General features: G+C 35.8%; 1 protein-coding gene across 1 annotated transcript; it reads right to left on the bottom strand.

Moving 5' to 3' along the window:
• Window positions 1-782: 782 nt before the first annotated feature.
• On the bottom strand, window positions 783-20,912 carry LOC110451604 (NADPH oxidase 4-like). Its single transcript, XM_021499725.1, has 18 exons — window positions 20,758-20,912; window positions 18,717-18,812; window positions 18,091-18,204; window positions 17,736-17,820; window positions 17,252-17,349; window positions 16,671-16,698; window positions 15,563-15,635; window positions 12,393-12,476; window positions 11,978-12,113; window positions 11,612-11,782; window positions 10,543-10,605; window positions 9,281-9,338; window positions 8,959-9,022; window positions 5,497-5,628; window positions 4,844-4,955; window positions 3,181-3,246; window positions 2,353-2,447; window positions 783-939 (listed from the first exon to the last, which is right to left on the bottom strand). Exons 1-18 carry the CDS (start codon window positions 20,812-20,814, stop codon window positions 822-824), a joined length of 1,650 nt encoding a protein of 549 aa, XP_021355400.1. The 5' UTR covers window positions 20,815-20,912; the 3' UTR covers window positions 783-821.
• Between the last annotated feature and the right edge of the window lie 2,038 nt (window positions 20,913-22,950).

The raw sequence follows: 22,950 nt of genomic DNA, 5'->3' as shown, positions 1-22,950 counted from the left end.
ACTGAAAACGGCAATTGAAACAATTTTACTGTGGGATGTGTGTATATTACTCTCGTTCGTGATTTAGACATTTCATGAACATTAACCCATTCACCCCTAGAGTCAACAAGATCAAAGAATGGGCAAGTCCTGTTAAGGTCATAGGAGTGCATTGATAAACGGAAGTAGGAAGTACATCCCTAGTTCAAAATCCAATGTAGTGAGACAGTATCACAATTTCCGCATATTCTAATGTTTAATATTAATCTGATGAATATTGTATGTTTATTATTGACAGAACAGTGTTTTCTCTCAATATTAAAGTATTTCAAAGCAATTCAGGCATTAAGTCAGGTTTTTTTCATCAATGAGCCACATGTATCCATTTTTCTGTACTTCAGGAAACCAGCTACCCATTTCACTACTGTTTTTCAAGAAAGATAACTCTTACCTGCAATTACAATGTGCATATGGTTTTATTATAAAATGTCAATTTTTAATCGTTTATAGATAATTTATTTGACATTATTTCAGCGTTTATTAAATTGATATACATTAATGCTATGGCAGTATCATTTTTATTGATATTATTTTGCAAAAAAGTGTGTCTATCATGTTTTTTTTCCAAAAGTCACTCCTTTGTAACAGCAATCGTTTACAGTAAACAATAAAAGCTGTCACTGAAGGTTTCCATTATTTATTTTTAATCTTTCAGGTTTATTTGCTTTGTTCGTGATTATCGGTATTTTTTATCATCAAGACACGTACAAAATAATTCGAACCAGATAAAATATAAAAAATAAGTTATAATTTTAATGTCCTTTATTTCTGGTTCAAAAGAGTCAAAAGCTTTCATGGTGCAAATATAAATGATTGCTATTATTTGAAACACTTTGCGCTCCTCTTCGAACATCTGATATCATTCCATGAGGTCCACAGACGAAAATTCCAAATTTTGACCTAAGTTAAAGACAAGAATGGAATAAACACTTAACACAAAGTACAACACCAAAAGTATTTTATAAGAATAAAACACTGTTTCTTAAAACAGAATGCAACTTAATCTGGACAATAACAATAAAACAAAGGCTTTGGCTTGGGTATTTTTGTTTAACGTTCTATTAGCAGCTAAGGATGATCATGTATGTGTGCCAAAGACAAGGCATGTTGGAGTACTTGCCTCCTTGTGTTGGCGCGGATACTATGCCGACATTGTAGTGCTATCTCACTTAAATACCATGCCGAAGGCACCAAACACAGCATTCCATCCGGTCACATTATACTGACAACGGGTGAACCAGTTGTTGTCAATACCCTATTATTTTTCAGGAACTTGGTATGTCCCAGCCCGGGGACAGAACCCATTGCCTTCCTCACCTAGGCGAACGTTCAACATTAGGCTATAGCAATTAAGCATTAAGCTGAACAAGTCTTTTACATATATGTATATTAACAAACAAATCATGTTTACAATGGTCAAGCTCTGATCACCAAATAATTTGTCTAAGAGATAAAACAATGATCTCAAAATATTTTCTGTAACAGTTTTAGTGTCAAAACATTATCACCTAGACAAATAAAATGTGTATCCGAGTCGTACAGTGAAAACAATGCCTGACAGACTAGCATCTCCCAGTGTAGACATTGGTGTCCAAGTGTATAGCAGCTTACACAATATACAACGTCTGGTCTAGGGTGTTAAAGGGCCCCCTAGAGTTATCATTACGATAACTCCGAGATAAGTGTTGGTTGTTATCCAGGAAAATCTCTACCTAGGCTAGACTGTCATCTATAAATAAGGAAAGTGACTGTTCCAACTATTTCCGCGAAATTTCCCCACTGAAGATTATATGAAGCTTAACAACGCTTGTACAAGTCAACTTATATCCGGTAGCAGAAATCATAAGAAGACAAATTACTAAATTTCTCCCTGAAAGCAAAGTTTATTGTCGCATCCGATAATTATTTCTTATTATTACTCCTTTTTTTAAAAGGCCATGAACAGTCTAGACTTAATTTTTTAAGCTTAAATTGTTTTTATTCTCCTTGGGCATCAAGGTTGGAAGCCCTAGACTGATTATATGACGAAATCCGTTATAAGAAACGCGGTTGACGCTGTAACTTTGGTCCTAGTTTGGAAAAAAACCATGTTTTTATCTTCATTTCTTCTACCACTCAAAAAAGAGCTCAAATATGTAGTTCATTCTTAATATATTTACTGAGCGAAAAAACAACATCTGCCCTTAAAAGCGTAAACTAATACAATTTCTTCAGCGTCGACCTCAGGGAAATTTCTCTGAAAAGCAACTTTAACAAGACATGAAGAGCACAGATGTTTCCCATGCAATGTAGGATGATGAGTGTGATACCAACCTTGAATGTCGTTTGAAGTAGCTATCAAGTGTGGTGTGCCATACAGGTCGGCCAAACGTGGTTCTACCGTAGGTGAAGCCCTCACCAGCTAGTGTCTGTAAACCAAGTATTATATCATATCTTCTTTCACAAGATGTTTTGATTGTTGCCTATCTGGCTGGAAAACCATATTCCCTTGTAACATCCGTAGTAATCTTGGGCGTTGGAGTAGATAAAATGGCCATTTGTTAAGCGTAATACCTTAAAACTAGTACAATGCATCCATGTAACCACAATGGTCAAACTAATCAAAATCATTGGTTTGGTTTGTTTGTGTTTTACGTCCTATTAACAGCTAGGGCCATTTTAAGGACGTGTCAGGTTTTGGTGGTGGAGGAGAGCCGGAGTTCCCGGTGAAAAAACACCGGCCTACACGGCGACTGCACCACGTAGGTCTCCAACCCGCGACCCAGTGGTAGAGGGATGGTGGTAACAGAATGTCAGACGACTTAACCACTTGGCCAGCGCGGCCCCAATCAAAATCAAAGCAATCCTACAGATTTACCAAAAATGCAAATATTGACCTTGCTTATATTTAAAAAATGCTTTTAGCAGTGATGGCCTGCGTTATGAGAAAGAGATCCAGAAATCGAATCGTCTCCCTGGTGGAGCTACAGTAAATGGACAAGAAATATCAAGTCAGAAAAAAGACGAAGAAATAGGAACCCTTTTTTTTTTTATCAACGATACAACCGAGATCGTTGGGCCTCTTATCTCTTTAAATCGATCACCCCACAAAATAGCATTGGAACAATTGGTTGCCATGGAAATCGGAAAATGTATCCCTACCTGTTTCAGTGGTGATGTGACATAAAACGATATCTCAAGAAAATCAGGAACATTTTCTTCGTAACACTGAAAGAAAACAAATGAGGTATACAATTAAAAGGATATTTTTCGCGGTCGGAAATTCTCCAGTTTATCGCGTTGAAATGTAAGTGCAAAAACATACATATACCAATACTTATGTACAGATTGTGTGGATTATAAATTTCAGAACCATTGTTAACTCAATAAGTTTAAAGAGTGACAACGCCAACATTTCCACACGCGAGAATTTCCACTTTTACAGTACATGTATTTCATATTTTGTTTACAAGTGTACAACCACAGGGACTCATAAACGGCATATTACTGACATTGTCATACACAAAGAAAAAAATTCTTACAAATGCGTGCCCACTTCGCGTGCAATATAAAACTCTAAATTCTTTAAATCATCGAATATCTTCATAATTGATCATCAATACATAGTGCAAAAAATACACAGCCCAATAACGAGTTTTTAATAATAAAAGACCAGATATTATACCATAAAAATGTATTTGTTTAATGGGTTTCCGTCATACAACCATACTTTCATTAATGGACAAAAAACCTTCATGTTTGTAATTCCAATGTACTCAAACGCAATGTCTTGCGGAACTTCGTCTCCAATAAAATACCATGTGCCATTCGCGCGCATGATGCAAGTGTAGATGATGCCCGTCATTTGTTATTTCCGATGTACGGCATAATTTTAAAGGCATTAAACGTCCAAATTAATGCCAGCATGGCGTTCTTATGTTTAAATTAGGACCACGGATAGGACCTCAAGGGCGCCAAACAGATAATTATATTTATATTTCCACTGCACAGAGCTTAGATGTTTCTACTGGGCCCAATGTATGTTATTTCCGTATAACATACATTGGGCCATCGTGACGTCGCTATGTTTATGACGTCATAACTGTAACGTTGGAGATTGCAGTGCTCCACTGTCATCTTGTGGCTGTTCTCTGTCTGGATTTACCCTGACGTTGAAACGTGTTCAGACTAATATTATGTCTTTATTTCTGCGTGAACTGTAAGTTGATCAACATAAAATGTAAATATAAGTTATGGTTGTCATTTTATTTGACATGCATCAGTGTGTAACATACCTTGACTTCCCTATATGTAGGTAAGCCAATGTATGTTACACACCAATGCATGTCAAAAATATGACAACCAATCTTTAAATACACCGCGTTCATTCCTCAAAAAGGAAAAATACGGAAACATGATTCTTTAGGTATTCGTCTAGAAATACTTTAGACAACTGTAAAAAAACGACAAAAGTATATGGCGCTTTGGGTGAGAACCCGTATGTAAGTAGCACAGAGGGAACTTACTGTATATAGTGCTCACTTCGCGTAGTGTTTTTTCCGGTTTTAAGTTAAAATGAAGCTTAAATTATTTGGTATGAAGTATTGTTTGGTATGTTGTAATAAATTAGTAGCTATGTTTATTGTCGTTTGAAATTCATGAATCCATCAGAAAAAACCGACGTTGGTACGGAAATTTCCTTCAGTAATAGTACCTTAGGCAAAACGGTTATAAACAAATAAACGTTGTCTTTAACTTTCGACAGTAGTTTTAACCCAACGAATATGTGTTTAAAGTAAAATTGATATGATGTCCAATGACTCACGTGGTGGTGAAGTTTGACAAACTCTTCCTCGAATAGGGATATACTAGTCATGTCCCGTACAACCCATATCATGTACAGCCGCCGACACCGAAGGAAGGCATGGTCTTTGTTTCTGGATGAAAAAAGTAAAGTATAATCGTTTAACTTTCCGTTCTTTTGGTATATTGAGTCAATAACTACTGTAAAAGAGGAGATGTTCGCGATATTGAAACAAAAACTTAAAGAGTCATAACGCGAAAGTTTCCACACTGTGATAAGCTTTAAGAGACATAACGCGAAGGTTTCCACACTGTGATAAGCTTAATGAGTCATAACGCGAAAGTTTCCACACTGTGATCAGCTTTAATTTCCACGTGTACAGTATATAAGACTTGTATTTTCAAACAAGTTTAAAAAAACGGTACGAAATTCAAATCGCAATGATTTCAGGGTTATGATCTTCAAACGAAAAAAACATCAATTACTTCAGTTAGGAAAGCATTACTGAAAAAAAATCCTGATTTTTTTCCTTAACTCTTAAAATGAATAATCGGGTTCAAGCAACGTTTGTGCGACTTGGGTAAGAAAGCACAATTGTCTTCGATTCAAGCATCATATCTGGCAATCAAATTCTTTCGATATACGGCTTTTTAAACATTGTTTGTGTTTCTTACCTTAGATATTGTATATAACCAATAAATGGCGTAACACCTATACCGCCGGCTATACACACAGATATTGGATAACTGGTGACGTTTTCCAGGGGGCTAGAAAATGGACCGTCCACGTACACACACTTATGAGGTCTGCAAAATGAAACATATTCATGAAGCACAATATTTCAAGGTTATCTGATCTTTAGAATGTCATATGTCTTTACAAGTTCTGAAAATTATTACAAACATGTTATAAAGCTGATATCAAAACGTGGCATACCATACTTGAATGTTGAAAATTTGTTCAGAAGGGTAGACTTGCACTTCAGTTAGGAATGTATGAATATGACAATCATTACTTACAGTGTAATATTAAATACTGTAACCTATGATTATATTCATGAACTACGATCAAAGATCAGACGAACGAGACAGTCAGCACACAAACACAGCCCAGTGGGGAAGTTCCGGGAGAGTGCTTGTATAAGCTTTGCCTGTTGCCCAATTCCCTTTAATAAAATATTTGAAATGAAAATGGAGAAGTTCTCGTCATTATTTTCGGATACATATTGATGATACTGAGCATCTCTCAGTGGGTGTCAGTTCTTCAGTGATATTACCGTGTTATGTGGTCGTCGATATGACGTACAGACATGTAAAGAGGAGGAGGAACGTCCGCCCGTTATTTATGCTGACTACCAGAGCAGGGTAATTTTGTTGACACGAACAAATGCGACTACATCTCGAACCAGACTCATCCATCAAGTGATTACAGCGTAAACATATACCGTCTCGACCATCGCAATTAGGAAGCATGCAAAAGTCACCTTACATGCACACAGGGACATGCATCACGGGCACTAAATACAGTCATAATCTGTCTAACTTTGATAGCACGCACTGGACCAGCAGCCCGGCACAGACAGGCAGTCAGAGTGTACCGAACAATGTGTATCGCCAAAGACGAGATGGAAAAGGATTGATCCAACAAAGTGCAGCCCCTATATATAAAATAAGTATAAATTATTGTTGCTATTCATGGCATGATATGCTATTAATTTCATTTTTTATTGATCAGACACATATTATTCAACTGTTCATTTTGATAAAAAGTAACATAAAGATTTCATGGTAAAAATACGCACCATAATATAAACAAGAGGCCCATGGGCCTTAACGGTCACCTGAGTCATACAGTATTTATTTTTGTTGTTGAAATATGTACCAATTTGAGTAAAAAATTGTTAAGTATAACGTTAACATAAGTTTGTCAGGACCATTAGCTGATCATTCCTAGACCGATTTTCAGTTCAATCGGCCTATTAGAACTTGATTTTAAGTTTGAAATAGGTATTTTCAAAATAGCTGCCATGGCAGCCAAATTGTATTTCTGATCGACCTGAAAAATAACAAAACTTTGTCAGGACCATGAGTCGATCATTCCAACCAAGTTTCAGTTCAATCGGCCCAGCAGAACTTGAGTTTAAGTTTGAAATAGTTTTTCAAAATGGCGGCATTGGCGGCCATATTGGATTTCTGATCGACACAAAAAATAACAGCACTTGGTCAGAGAGATGTCAGTAACCTTCCCATGAAATATTAATGAAATCCCTTTGCCAGAATTTCAGCTTAAGTTGAAAATGTAAAATGTTAACGGACGACGCACGACGCACGACGGACGACGGACGACGACGGACGAAGATGGATAGCAATAGGTCACTTGAGCTAAAGCTCAGGTGACTTAAAATCCAGTGTATCAAAACAAACAAGGATACAAAAATGATAGGAGAATCACCAGTTTGATTGATTAAGGGCAGGTGCCATATCACTATGTTTATTTTCTATCACAATACGCTGTGTTATTCCACTCTCAGATCATTGTATAAATACGCTGACTGGTAGATAAATATGAGTTATATACCACACATGGTATATAACCTACACGAGTTTTAATTGGTCGAGAAGATGAACTTTGACCGGGACGACTTTTTCCACGCGCTTTTTGCCACAATCTGTTTTGTTTACGTCGTCTGCTGTCAACATTCGACAAATGTTGGTGGCTTTGTGAGGTTATGTGGAAAAGGGAGTTATTAAGGCATTATTAAAAGAAGATGATACTTAAAGATTTGATCGCTTGTTTCAGGCAAAATTGCTGCAGACGCTCAATATCGTTTCGACGTCACACCGTCGCGTGTCCAGGTCGTGAAACCAAAACAAGATCTGTCACAGTTTCGGAAAATATTTCGTTCTCCCAACGTCCCGTTATCGTTATTTGGACGGTCTGACTATGGATGAACTGTCAATATAAACGTCAACCATAGAACCGTCACGAAGAAACGTAGGTCTATGGTTTTGGACATTAACAGCGATAATTTCGTCTTCGTCACTTGGCGGGAGGCAGACTTCGTACGATATGCTTACGCGCATATAGTCCGTGGTTAATTTATATAAATTAATGCAATACTGCTTATCCCAATATTTAAAGTCGTTCATCTATCATATTTTTTCATGAAGTCGTTGCCGAAGCATTAATTTTGACAATTATTAGATTTGCAAAAAAAACCCCATTTTTGAATATTAATGAGTGACTTTTTACATATGGGTCATATCACTACGCCAGCCTTGTCAACAAACACATGTGCGTATGTTATTTCCGACTGATCATGAGATTGTGGTAGAAACAGATCACACGACTCGTGGTTGTGGAGTATGGTATTTATTTCACTCTCGCAAGTAATTTTCAAAAGTTACAGAAAGACACTCGCTAAAGATCGTGTCTTTTTTAACTTTTGAAAATTAACTAACTCGAGTGAAATAAATACCATATTCAACAACCACTCGTTGCGTAACCTCTATATCTGCAACGAATAAGAGTTCGAATTTGTTCGGCATTTTCTGTTGCTTCCCTTTATTTACTACAGCAAAAAGACGTTATATCAAAACTTATATATTTATAATAGTTTCCTTTTTCACACAAACATATCGGCTCCGTTACCGATTGTTGATCCTCTGATCTTTTGACTTTGTTGAACAGGAAAATACATTTCCAAAGTCTGTATACAGATACAGAAATGTTGGGGGTTTCTAACACAGATATCCGAAAGGCCGTTAAGATTGTTGTCATTTATTGTGGCAAATCCTATCGCTGTATTTGTTCTTATTAAAAATATCAACTCGGTGTACTGAAAGAATTTATGAACCGATTCTTGCGCAGTCAGGCTTATCCTAAAGCTTGTATATTTCCCTTTCTAAAACTACCAAGATTAATGTGGTAATAAAATATGTTTAAATCGATCCATTCCAACTATGAACGACTACCACATGATGTGAATGTGGAATCAAAACAGAAGTGGGAGAGAAGCAGAGGAAATGAAATAAAGTTGGATAAAAAAACCCGAAACGAAATTGTAATGGAGACAACGTTAAGTTAAATTGAATACTAAACAGAAGAGCGGAAATGCGTGCATTAGTACTTGTCACCTTTTACTTGTTACTGTGTCGAGGGATGTGTTCGTCTCCTGTATTACGTGATTTTTCAGCTTTTCTACAACACAATTTAATTATATACAGAATAACACACACTAGTAGTTCTTACTGTGGCTGAAATACATCTAAAGGAATTTAAGACGAAGATGTGAGAATGCCTGGAATATACTTCCAATAAGCCAATAAGCATTTCTGTTACCACTTTTGATCAAATAAGCACCGGATACATATACGATTTATAAAGTTTGAGGGGTTCGAGACCATTATTGCTGACCACTTCCCACACACTGACCAGTGTTTATAGTTACCAAATCACCTGTCCAGTCTCCTGAAGTCTTTATATATACTCGGAAGGACCCCTTTTGTTTTTCATTCTGTGTGGAAAAAAACAAGGGGTGTTACAAAGGTATCTTCGGCACTTCGCAATATATACATATATATAATCAGATTAGTATTGGAAAAGACATATAAATATTAAACAAATTCGTTTATTATAACTTTGTTAACTAAAGCACAGATACGATGAGAAAGGTCCCTGCAGGAAGGGCGTAAGAATTGTACCTGCTGCCCTCATTGCATGATCGTAAAGCGACTAAATTTGGGATCTTATCTTTTCTCTTCTTTCTAAACAAATTTCTTCTTCCTATTGTCTCCCTTGACAATGCCTCACTTTTGGCCTTAGTTGAGCGTTCGCTCCTGTGAGGAAGGCTTTGTTTTCTGTCCCCTGGATGAGACATACCAGAGTCTGTTAAAATGGTAGTTTCTACTCCTGCTTAACGCTCAGTTAGGAGTGGGACGACTGGTTCGCCCGTTGTCAGTATAATGTGACCGGATCGGGTGTCCTGCTGGGTGTCTTCGGTAGTATGTTTCAGTGAGGTAGCACTATAAAGTCGGCATCAGTTCCGCGCTATCACATGGAGACAAACACGAACATATCGCAGCCTCCCAAAACACACACGCATACACTACACGCATGCATCTTGATGTTGATAGGACGTTAAACAATGTTATTATACCTCTACTTTATTTACTCTATTTAAAAGTAATTGGTTAAATCGAATATATCCCCACTTTTGCCTGACTGTGTTTTAGTCCTGTGTGTTAGTCTGGGAACTAAAACACACCTACACTCGGGTGTTTCCGCCGAGCCAATCAGGCGGGAGGTGGGCGGAGCTTGTTGCCGAACTCGGAACCGACGCACGAGGTGGGCGGAGCTTGCTACCGAACTCGGAAGCGACGCGCGAGGTGGGCGGAGCTTGCTACAGAACTCGGAAGCATGTTTGGCTCTACTGTGATCAAGGGTAGATGGGACGTGAAGCTATACAGCTTATGGTTTACAAATAATTTCTAGTTAAAACTATCTCTCCAGTGTGTATCGGTATAATAAAACGGTGAAAGTATGGGGTTGAGGGATATGGCAAGTTTCTGGTGTCCCTTGACCATGCCTATTTCCCTCGGCTTCGCCTCGGGAAATAGACCTGGTCTCGGGACACTAGAAACTTGCTATATCCCTCAACCCCATACTTTAACTGTATACTAAACCAAACAAAACCAAACGATGAGAATTTGTGAACTTACCATACAAACAGAAAACGGATGCCATTCCATGGTAGAAATTTCCGGAACTGATAGATATACATACTGCAAAAAAAACACCGTAACGCTTTGACAAAGTATAGGTTATTTTCATGTTGGAGATGATGCACATGTTATAATGACAATTAGCTATAGATCTAGAATTATATATTTTTCAATATATAAATCCGTTTTTTAGCCATAAAGTTGTGTTTGAAGAAAATGTTATGAACTATTTCGCATATTCTGACAAAAATAGACGGAGAAGATAAATATGAAGCACGTATCCATACAATATATCGTGTCAAAGGTAATTTAGTTAGTTACATCAAGATTAAATTTTATCAGTACAATTTTCATTGGAATCAACAAACCCTAAAGAAAAAAGCAACACACAAAAACCAGAATTAACAAGAACCCCTGGACCCCATGGACGTGACTTCTGCACAAAGGTGTCGGTCAGTAGTGTTCCAAATCAAAGTAGCTATATAAGGTAATAATACATTTCAGGAATTTTTAAAAAATAAACAAAGTGACATTGGAGCTATGATTTTGACAATTGTGACATGAAAAGTACACAGAATGATCTTGGTGTAATGCACTTCTTCCTCGATATCCAGGGGTTACGCTCACTTTCGCTCTCTACACCTCTGGAAGATGTCATAGTAAAATTGAAGCCACGCGGCCAGCTATTAGAATGGCCTCGACTTCAAAACCAGTCAATTTTAACGTTACGCGACCGACGGATTCGTTTTATATGTACACCAAAGGATCAAACTGGCGCACACTGAGCTTTCAATTTTGTCATGACATATGAGGGGTGCATAGAGCGAAAGTCAGCGTAACCCTTAGAGTATCGAGGATTACAACACTTAAACTCATTGTTATTTCGCGGAATACTCATTATGCAAATTCGCGAAGAGAATAGAGAGGTTAAAGTATTAGTATGTTTTTTTATATGGAGTATGTACCTGTTGTTGTAACTTTGTGCTTGAAGTTATCTAGATCAGTGTCATTCGAACAAAAACGCAAAATTAAGAGATTTTTATAGCACAAACTCATCATGTATTACCTGTCCAGGAGAAAAAGCAAACTGTGAGTTGTCTTTGTGAACGTCAAATTGGACGATGTCGTCTGCTATCATGTGCGCGTGCGTGACAGTCATCTTCCGAGATCTCCGTACATACCGGTATAGACAGTCGCCCAGGTACACCACAAGTGGTCCTACTAGCCACTTCCATGTCTAAATGAGCAAACAGAAGATTACAATTAACCTAATTTAACGCTTTGTGCCATTTCCATTTGAAATGGTTTTGGTTTTTTTCATTCAAAGCAATCATGAAGATATCCAAATTATTTTTTGAGAGATGCTGTATATTTATGAAATACCTGTGCTTTACCTAGACATAGTGATCTGACAGACGAAAGTTCAACTTACACTACAACCAATGTGGTCAAACTGCGGGTGTTCATCACACACACTTCCGGTTTCCGGTAAATATTCCGGTTGTGGTAGCGAGCTGTTACATCCGGGTGTGTGATTGCGTGTGTTCGTCTGCCTTCTGATAGGGCCCCTGTAAGATAGACATATAAGTCAACGAATCAATGTTACATATTTCAAATGATTAACAAAGTAAGGTAAAATATGGTTTCAAAAGACACATGCAATACTTCATTGCAGAACTGTTGTATAGTTCTGCTAGGTACGTGCTTGAAATGTGTACATATCTATACATATGAGACCCTTTGATACATTTACCTGAGTGTTATGGATTAGGGAATGTTTGGTGTTTCTTCTTTCATTTATTGCCGGAAAGAGAACGGCATGTCTAAACAAAGAACGAAAATCTTACCTGATGCCGTGGACCATCAAAAGGCCGAAAAACAGAGGGAAGAGAACTCGATGAACATACCAAAACAAATTGTAATGGTTCTTCCTGAAACGAAAAAGAAATAATTCAACAATGTAGGGAATTTAGAATATTGTCAAGCATCTTCAATCTTATTTCTGGACCAATGTTCGATTAAGTGAAAATGCTCAACTTCTCTAACGATTCACCCAATAAAAGCTTTTTTTTTTCTTCTTATTTTTTCTATCTACATGTAATTAGCCAAATTAGTATGTAATCCACAACGAACCCTGTTAGTATAAATAGTTGATTGATTGATAGGCTGGAACGTCCTTGTTCCGGTTATAACCAAGCCTATCGGATACGTTTCCTCAGATATGGGAACTCAATGAATTGGTATCCTAATCAGTTATTGCATAGCACACTTTAATCATAATACCACTTACTTAGTGTAATTCCTAATGAATGCGTTTGTATTTCGGTCTGTGGATGCGCCGCAGGAAAGCGTATTTTATTGTAAATAAGAGCACTATAGATGAAAATACATACACATACATTGTATGATAGGTATACATTATATACAAGTATTAAAAACCCTTTGTGACCATTCGCAATCAGAGGTATATTTATAGACACGTGGGGCTGTTTCTTCGTCTTCTGCAAGAAACAAAGACTTTATATACAAAAGTTACTTCTTCTACATTTATTCTAAATGTTGACAGCTTGTATTTTCTTTATTTTAAACACTGCTCTCGTAACACAGAAGTTTGCCCTTTTCGTCAGGCCATCCGTCCATACGTCATCTTAGTTAGAAGTTGCGTTAAGCTCAACAAACAACCACCAAAATACATATGTGGATAAAATGTAGGTCACTGTGACCTATATGTATTTTGCTTCCAGCTCCATTTCCATCAAGGTCATCCTCGATATCCAGGGGTTACGCTCACTTTCGCTTTCTGCACCCCTGGAATATGTCATAGCAAAATTGAAGGCTCGGTGCGCGCCACCTTGTTGATGAGACAAGAAGACTAGTTCGATCCTTTGAAGTACATCAAAAGAATCTCGCGGTCACGTAACGGTAAAAATTGACAGGCTTTTAAGTCGGGCGTTTCTCCTTTGTAATCTTCAAAGGACAGGTATCAGCCTAAAAAATAGTATTTTTTTTTTTACCTGAGACCAATCAAGCAGCTATCTTCGTGCCTTCAATTTTGCTATGACATATTCCAAGGGTGTAGAGAGCGAAAGTGAGCGTAACCCCTGGATATCGAGGATGCATCAAGGCATGAGCGAGAGTAAACGTATGTTTTACAAAGATTTTCTAGTTTCATACTGTTTTAATATGTAAAAATATCAACAACAAAAAGAGAAATTAAAAAAACTAGTTGGTCCTCAGATGGGAAAACATAGGAAACCTTTTGGTGTTGAAAATGCAGCACAGAGTATATATACATACAATTTGTAACAGTTGATTTCGAACTTTACATATCAGAGTCATGCATATTGTATTTCGCTGTATATTTATTCCGACACTAAAATTATTAGGTATAGTTGTCATTCTCTTACAATAGCTATTTCATTGCGATTTACATAATTGACGAACGTACATGTTAATTAATAAAATTACCCTTGAAAAAGGGTATACTTAGACATAAGTAAATATTTCGTAATGAGACGCATAGGGAGCGTTGGCTAATTTAACATTACGTTATAATGGACATTACATTAATGTGTGTTAATTACTGCTACGGTAATGAAATCCATCAGGGCATTACCCCTTATCTGAGACACAGTATCTTTATTAATTAATAGATGTGTACTTTTATCTTTTTTCTTAAGCCAAGTCGTTCAAATTCTGTTTAGCTTCACGGCAAAATAACGTGAAAATGATCATTTAGTATAGGTTCAGCGGAGCCGAAATCCAAAACTATTGCACATGTATCGAATCCAAAAAGATTATCTCCAGACAAAAAAAAAGTAAAATTTAGTTGTTTATTTTGTTATTTTGATTAAAATTCCCATTTTGAAGTTTGCTGTAACGACGCGTTAAGCTAACCTGACTTTGAGTAAATGTTGAATAAGTCGATTTACATGTTTTCCACTCAAGTCGGTAAATTGTGCATATTTACATTACTTAGTTGACTACATGCAACTTAGGAAATGGAACTCTTAGCTCATCTTCACAATCGTAAGCCTTAATGATATATTATCAATTAATGTGCTTTGTTGTATTAAGTTGCTGTGTAGCATAAAGGAAATGTTTTAGAGCCAATTAACACTTGTGCAATTATTTGTATACCTTAAACAAAACATATATACACAATAAACATATATCACACGCGCGAGTCACTACAGGACAATATCAGTATGCTAAAAACCGGGTCAGCACAAAACACTAGCAACTTACACAGTTAAATAGGATTAAAAATTGAATATTTATCTAGTACTAGTGAATTTCTATAAGTAATTAAGTGTGTAAAAACACAAATAAATGCAGATTAAAAATTCCATCTTTTGACGTTTTTCATGTCATGAAATTAATCTAAGTCATACAAAAATTATAAAAGATGATATGGTCTGGCCAAACTGTCACTTTGTCAAGTTTTGTATGTACAACTACCTATACCACTAATACGATTTGTCAAGTTTTGTATGTACTACTACCCATACCACTAATACGATTTGTCAAGTTTTTCATGGAAAACTATGACACTTTTATCGTTTTTCATGGCTCACTTAGGTCATCCTATTCACAAATTCGCGTTAAAGTTTGGATAACACAATTACACATTTTCTCACTAAGTAGGGGGAACTAAGTCGATGTATGACAAGGAGTTTGTCTGTTATAAAATAATGTTCAAATTATTTTCGGAAATGTATGCAATTATACTTGAAATATTTAGACATTAACTACAAATAATTATGTTTCGACGAAGATAACAATTATTCTCATTTAGTAATTCAAGTGGGACTACACCCTTCGAATACTGTTTGTCTACATTATTGTGTCGAGTTTGTGAATCTGTGTACAGTGTATTACAGGCAATCCATTTACATTTAGCATGTACCTGGATTTACTCTGCCTATTAATGCAAACTGACTAAATACACTGCAAAAATGATACAGTATATGTCGGACATATGATATCAGTTATAACACACCTGAACTTTTCTCACCTGAAATATTTGGTACTGGACGACACCATGCAACACAATGTGACAAGCATCAGCATTCCCGTTACTCCTGGTACTACATCAATAAAGCATTAAAGAACTGCATGATATATGTATTGTTTTATATTAGCAAAAACATTTTTAAACAAACATTAAGTTATATTAAAAAACAAATACTTGAATTAAATAAATGAAAAGAAAAAAGAATGGCAGGCTGCCACATTGCAGTGCCGAACTAGAGCGTCATAAAGTCGTAGTTGGATAACCCAACCTCCCAATTTTAGAATTTTTGAAAGACAGGAAACGAACAAGTATACCCTACGCCAGCCAATGAGGGGCGAATTTAGACAGAGCTCGACCGTGCGACAAGGCAACGGGAGCTCCAGCATGTAGAATGTGTGCTATAACGGGACACAGAAACTGGACAGATCTGCCGAAATTCAGCGATCGATGTTCAGACGTGTCACCAGGACACACGCTCCATCTTTACATACCGCACAAACGGCTTATATACCCTTATATTGCCGAGACCTGAATACGACGGTGTGTAGAGTTTTTATATTTAGTTTTTTTATTTCATTTTGAAGATTCTAAATGATTCAAATGGTTTGATACATTCGTTGCTTTATATTCTATAATCTTATTTAAATAGAATTGATATGTGAACGTTGTAAATATAGTTACAGAATAAAACGTAATCATATATAAAAAATCAATGAATTAAAATTACCTCCCTTGAATAGGAAGCGACTCGTTATACAAAATAAATCATCGCTGCCTGTCACTGACAGTGCATCAATAACTTACAGAAATTCAAAACTATCTTTAGCAAATATTAATAACAAATTATTTACTAAATATAATAACAGCAACAAGCTAGCGATGACATAAGATCACATACAACGAGACATAACGAGGATTTGCTTGGACAACAGGATGTTACGGTAATGCGAGTTATCTCGCTTTGCCCTTGGTATACACAGACCGCCAAAGGAAAGTAAAATACACAGTTATTTCTTATATTGCTATATGGCGTCGTCTGCTGTGTTTTAACATATTTATCTGGCTCCTTGAGCTCTGCGTGTTGTAAATTTTACAAAGTTTGACTTACCTGTGCACAGGATAATTAGGAAAGGGTCCTGTTGAACAAAAAAATCATAGATAAATATGTTTTACTGTAGAAGACAAGTTTTGCGTGTCTGCATATTGCAGATTTGGCTATCTGTCCTTTAATTATTAATCTATCTGCCTTGTAAAGTAATATCACGTACCATTACTCCGATAAAAAATAACTTGTTTGGTGGTAATTAAATTCATTGTGATGTTATGTAATATTTACGCATAGCTATAATTTCTGGTGAACATATCCTCATATAACAGATTTACCTGTTCTGTAATATAACTGGTAATGGAATTACTGATTTTCCCCACAGGGACCTGCACATTTGTTACAGCTATATTTGGACCTAAACTAATTAAGGTGTTCAGTGTAATTTTACACGTTTTAGGGGTTTAAAAATATTTTCGGTAAAAGTGCTAACCCCAATGATAATATATGCCAGTGTAAAATGACTCTGAACACCTTAGTTTAGGTTCAAATATAGCTGTAACAAATTCTCAGGTCCCTGTTATTTTTATGTCCCGACCTCTCACGTAATTATTATCTTGCCTGTCATATACGGATTAACTCACCTGTCCAGGAAACAAGGCTGCATTCAGCTTCCTGTGTGTAAAATCAAACTTAGTCGAGAAATTCCTGGCATTTGAAACATGAGCCACACAATGTACGACTGAAATAAAACGAAGGTTTTGGTTTCTGATTGTAAAAAAACAAACGCATGAAGTTGTCCTTCTTAATAAACATACTCGTATCATCAAGTTTGAAAAGATGCTGATCTTTAATATATACAAATAATATCGAGTGTTAAGGACTGTATAAGCCACATCGAGACTAATTGCTCAACACCTCAGGCACAAATTTTTAGCCAGATATTCCCCTTAGGCTATATTGCATTATAATGTGGCCTGATCATTTTTTTCAGATGACTGACAGTTTAAATATGTTGATCAGCATTGATAGAATATCACCTATATAAAGATATACCATTAGCACGGAATTAGATTCTAAGTCCGCGCCTTTAGATATTAGTACTATATAACATTATTATGTACTTACCCGCCAAAATTACAATGGAGTATGCACACACGATATGAAATCCTTTAACAGTCGCAAATATTTGTTGAAATGAACCCAGCTGAATCTAAAAAAAAAAAATGACGGCACTGTTTGATATGGATAAAATATCACAGATTTGTATAACATAACTAAGCATTTGTATTTGGAAATGTGAAATAATGATCTGTTAATACTTGAACCAGAGACCCATACATTATACCATCGAAGGAGGGTGACGTCTCGCCTCGTTCTGACCACTCCTGTGAAAGATGACGTCATGATTTATTCTGAAACCTCCTTAGAAGGATGATGTTTTGTCATATTTTGATATTTCTTTGAAAAAAGGGCATCTTACCATATTCTGACATTTTCTGAGAAGGGTGATAGTACTCCGACACATGGGGAGGAGTAGAAGGCCACAGTTCAGGTTGAGGACAGCTGCACTCCCACGGGAAATACACAACCACGACTAAAATTGTAAAAAAAAAAAAAATGTAATAAAACACGGCTCTTGTGGAGGTGAAAGATTATTACATGAAGAAAACAGCTATTCCAGAAGAAAATTTTGCAATTATTATTTGTTCTTTTTAAAAAAATATCAATATGCATCTTTCTAGAAAATCTTGTGACTAAAAGTGAAATATTAATAAATTAGAGGACAAAACTTACCATTGTCGGAAATATACCCAATGGGCTCGATTTTACTTGAATTATTCTTAATAAAAAAATAACACTGAAACGGAATGTTTTTTTTTAAATGATAGTATTTTTCTTCATTCTATGATACAAAAAAAATCGACGCAGGAAATAATTATAATCTCTGAAGGTAATGCAATATCTGTTTTCAAAATAAGCCTCCCCCTCTTTATATAAATAAAAAAATCCAGCAGCAAAAAAAGAAATCCTCACCAACTTCCCTATTTTTTTCAGCCAAGTTACCCGAAACATATTTTTTCGGCCTTACCATACAGTTGAACTCACCCCAAGTATTCGGTGGACATAGTAGTACTCCAGGTCGTATTTGTAGGTGTTGTATGTGTTCCGGAACAGGAGGGTACACAAGGTCAGCCACAGGACCTGGAACAATCACCTTTATAATTAAAGGATTAAGCTACACACATTACTCTAATTGTCATCCATATGCGTTGACGAGGAGCAATGGTGGAGACGGAATTCTCATCCGATTGAAAGAGGTAATATATTAAATTCAAGTTCAACTCATTTTGAACTGTTCAAACCCTTTTAATTGTTTACGATCATTTTACCAACTTACAAATACATCGCTAGTTAATAATGTCTCAATTTGGGCTGTTTTGTGCTTTAATTTAAGTAATGCAATTATTCAACCATTTTGTACCAGTTTTCAAAAATAAACCTATATGACGTGTTCGCGTAAAAGATGCTTTAAGCAAGACAGTCTTTATAAGTTTCTCTACAACTGTTTAATGTTCTATCGTCTAAGTGATAAATAGACAATAAACCAAGTAAGGCTAACGCTTCAAGAGTTCTTTTATTTAACTAAAACATAATCAGTTTCAATATCATTACTATCGTATGTGGCATGGTGTGACGTCCGCATATTGTTTACTTAAATATCAAAATGTAAATGATGAAACATAACAGCATTATTCCAAACGCGGTTTTTGTAACAATGACCTGAGAATTTGTTACAGCTATATTTGGACCTAAACTAAGGTGTTTAATTTTACACTTGTTAGGATTTTAGATCAGCTTTCGATAAAAGTAACACCTCAATGAGTAGCAAGTAGCTATAACATTGGGGTGATATTTTTACCGAAAGTTGATCCCAACCTCAAAAACGTGTTACATTACTCTTGACACCGTAATGTAGGTCCAAATATAGGTATAACCACAGACATAGATATCTAATCTAATTCCGTGGTGTAACATATTCTCCGGTAACTATGCTTTCTGCTTGCAACAACGTTTAATTGATGAAATGTATGTCACTCGTTGTCTGTTTTTAACAGATATATTGATACAGTCTGTGGTGTGCGTGACCCTTAGATATGTATAGAACGATAAAGCAGCACATACGCGGGCTCTTCAGAGTATCTGGTAATCTAATTAAATTCTTTACATGTACGTAGCTATTACATATGGTTTAATGTGTACCTACCTATCAATAGGATATATTACCGCGTGCATGTACGTGTTTAACAACTACAGAACATAACATGTACAGCTATCACCCTATGTGAACTTGGTGACCCCTGTCTCACAGCCAATGAATGTCGGGAGCAGCAGATGCAGCCTCCCGTGAGATCTGCATCAGCTATGTGGCATGTATAATGTATTAACCATGCATGCTGCTAAACACTGGGTAACACACCGCGTTCCTTTGTTAGCATACTAGTCAACAGTCAAAACTAGCCCGTCTGTTCTGATAAAAACTGTAACATAAATAAAACTCCTACGACACCACATAAAAATAACACTTTATGTAAAACCTCATTAATTAAAATGTTCATAGAAATCCAACTCGTTGCTTTAATTAAAATGAGTATAACCCATATTTCATTTATCAATTCTAATTATACAATGAAATGATGTCATTTGGGCAGCACGAGTATATATATATATATATATTGTATAATAACATATGTGTGTAATAGTGTGTTGGAATTACTTCTTTGCCCCATATAATATTTTAGGTAATTCGTATCCTACGGACATACCTCCATTAGGATCAAGTGTTATATGGGATTTTACCATCTANGATTTTGCCGTCTATATTACTTCTTTGACCCATATATATATATATATATATAAATACNTCCTTCACATGGACATTTAATCCCTTTTTATTATATATATACATATGAAATAGGTATTAATAAACTCATTTATCATTATGACATTTAAGACATTAAGAACCCTCATCGGTTCTTATCTTTGTTATTCAAACTGTGATATAGACATAGATCGTTTATGATTTTTTTTAAATTTGTCATTGTTGACTGAAACTTTTTTCATTATTTTGTATTAATAATTTACTTACCAAAATAGTGTATTTCAATCCATTATTACGCCACCACGTCCCAACGTTAAAAGTCATGTTCAATGTACAATTACACCTGATAAAGATGATAATTTTTCGGAAATGTTGACAATTATTTATATAATGATAAAATTGTATTATTATAAACCGTGATCCACGCCACACATTATGTTCTAACGTAAACGAAAGAAAGAAGACTGCTAAAGTAGCATAAGGAACAAAGACAAGATAAAAATAACAGCTTACGTCGACTTCCGGTTTAGTACGATGACTTGGGGCTACTGTATGTGATTTAATGGCTACTATGGCTACGGGCGTGAATCACTCGTCCCACACATCAAGGAACGGTGCACAAGTACATTGTACCCACTCTGTTTGGTGCAACTGATGCCGACGGTTTCTATCTCGGAGTAATTTAGGGATCGGCCTTCTTTCATTGTTGAGTGATGAAGGAAACAAAATATTGATATTTAATGAAGTAGAAAGTCTGATATCCCTCTTAGCTGCTCTCTCCCACTTACCGCCAGTTTTCATCCAAGCCTCCCCCTCCCCTTCTCCTCCCCCTCCCCTTCTTAGCCACAGTTTCACTTCTATCCTCAATCTTCCTTTCTCCGTTCAAGCTCAATTCCCCTCCAAGCTCCCTCACCCCTTTAGTCCCAACCCTTTCCCCCCATTCCTCTTCCAATTTCTAAATTGATAGTGATAAATCAGTACACATATTTAAAGTGTATTTTCTCAACTATATATTATATATAGTAACCCATAGGAAACATTTATTGTGACCAATACCTGTGGCCTAGAACATGCAACAGCCATACACTGTAGCGATTTAAATATTTTCTTATTGACTGTCGTTGTCATTTTGTCAATATTGGAATATTCGGATTTAAGGAAGATAATGCCGATAACCTGTTGACTATCATATAGCTGGAAGTTTTAGTGTCTGCTTGTAAAATGTACGGTTTTACCTATAACAGAAATGAAGTAAAAGTTGTGAAAAGTTCAAATACCTGGGTGTCCATTTTACTCAAAATGGTTTCACGCAGTTAAATATCTGACAATTATTGATAAGGGCCTAAGGGCAACGTATGGTGCTATTGCTAAATGCAGAGACCAAAAACTATCAATTGACGGTAAATTAGATATGTTCGATAAAGATATCAAGCCTGTCATGTTGTATGGTTGTGAAGTCCGGGGTTTTGTGATTACATGCTTTTAGACGTTTGCATTTGTAGTTCTGTAAATATATACTTGAGCTGAAAATATCGGCACCAAATTTCATGATTTATGGAGAACTAGGAAGATTTCCTCGGAGTATTAATATTAAAGTTCGAATGATTTTATTTTGGGTCAAATTGTTAGAACCAATACCTAATAAATTAAGTAATAAAATGTATAAGATAATTATAAACTATAACCCTCAATGGTCTAATTGTATTCAAAATATCCTTAATGAATGTAATTTAATACATATATTTGAAAGTCAAGATTTCCATAGTACCCAATGGTTGAAAAATACAGTTTTCCATACACTCAAATATAAATTCATTAATAATTGGAGAAGCGATGTTTTCAATGCATCTAAAGGGACCAATTACAGAATCTATAAACATGACTTAGTATAAGAAAAATACCTGTAAGATCTCCCTCCAAGACTAGCAAATGTTTATTGAAAATTTAGAATTTGTAATGATAAATTTCCGATTAAATGTTGCAGATGGAATAACATTCCATGAGAAGATAGAAAATGCATTGTTTGCGACCTGAATGAAATTGGAGACGAATATCATTATTTGTTTAATTGTAGTGATCACAAAATACTGCAAAACAGAGGAAAATTTATGTCTAGATATTATTTTGAAAGACCCAGTACTTGCAAGTTCAATACATTATTTAATTATGTCAATAATGAAGAATTAATTTCACTTGTAAAATTTCTAAAACACATAATTGAGCGAATTCACACTGTCCATTAACACCATGATTTATATGTAAATTGTTTTAATATGTATATGTAAATTCTCTATACTGTAACCAGTTTGTGAGAATAAAACTTGTCATTGTCACTTGAATTCCCATTCCGTGATGAAATCGCCATCATCCTCTTCAAAACCGTAATTTTATTAAAGTCCGTTCTAGGAAGTATGTCAGCCCGTCCGTTTTTGAACATTATTTAACTTTTCTTGTCGGGAG

Source organism: Mizuhopecten yessoensis, unplaced genomic scaffold (genome assembly GCF_002113885.1).
Source record: "Mizuhopecten yessoensis strain PY_sf001 unplaced genomic scaffold, ASM211388v2 scaffold6135_1, whole genome shotgun sequence".
Taxonomy (NCBI): domain Eukaryota; kingdom Metazoa; phylum Mollusca; class Bivalvia; order Pectinida; family Pectinidae; genus Mizuhopecten; species Mizuhopecten yessoensis.
This window is presented reverse-complemented; position numbering and strand designations above follow the sequence as displayed.

Bases quoted from the DNA above. Each gene is read 5' to 3' on its own strand.
- LOC110451604 (XM_021499725.1), bottom strand. From the start codon at position 20,814: ATGACTTTTAACGTTGGGACGTGGTGGCGTAATAATGGATTGAAATAC. The intron at 18,205-18,716 runs GTGAGTTCAACT...TTACAATTTTAG, and splicing joins ATGTCCACCGAATACTTGGG to TCGTGGTTGTGTATTTCCCG. The intron at 9,023-9,280 runs GTGATTTGGTAA...ATTGTGTTGTAG, and splicing joins GACTTCAGGAGACTGGACAG to AAAAGCTGAAAAATCACGTA.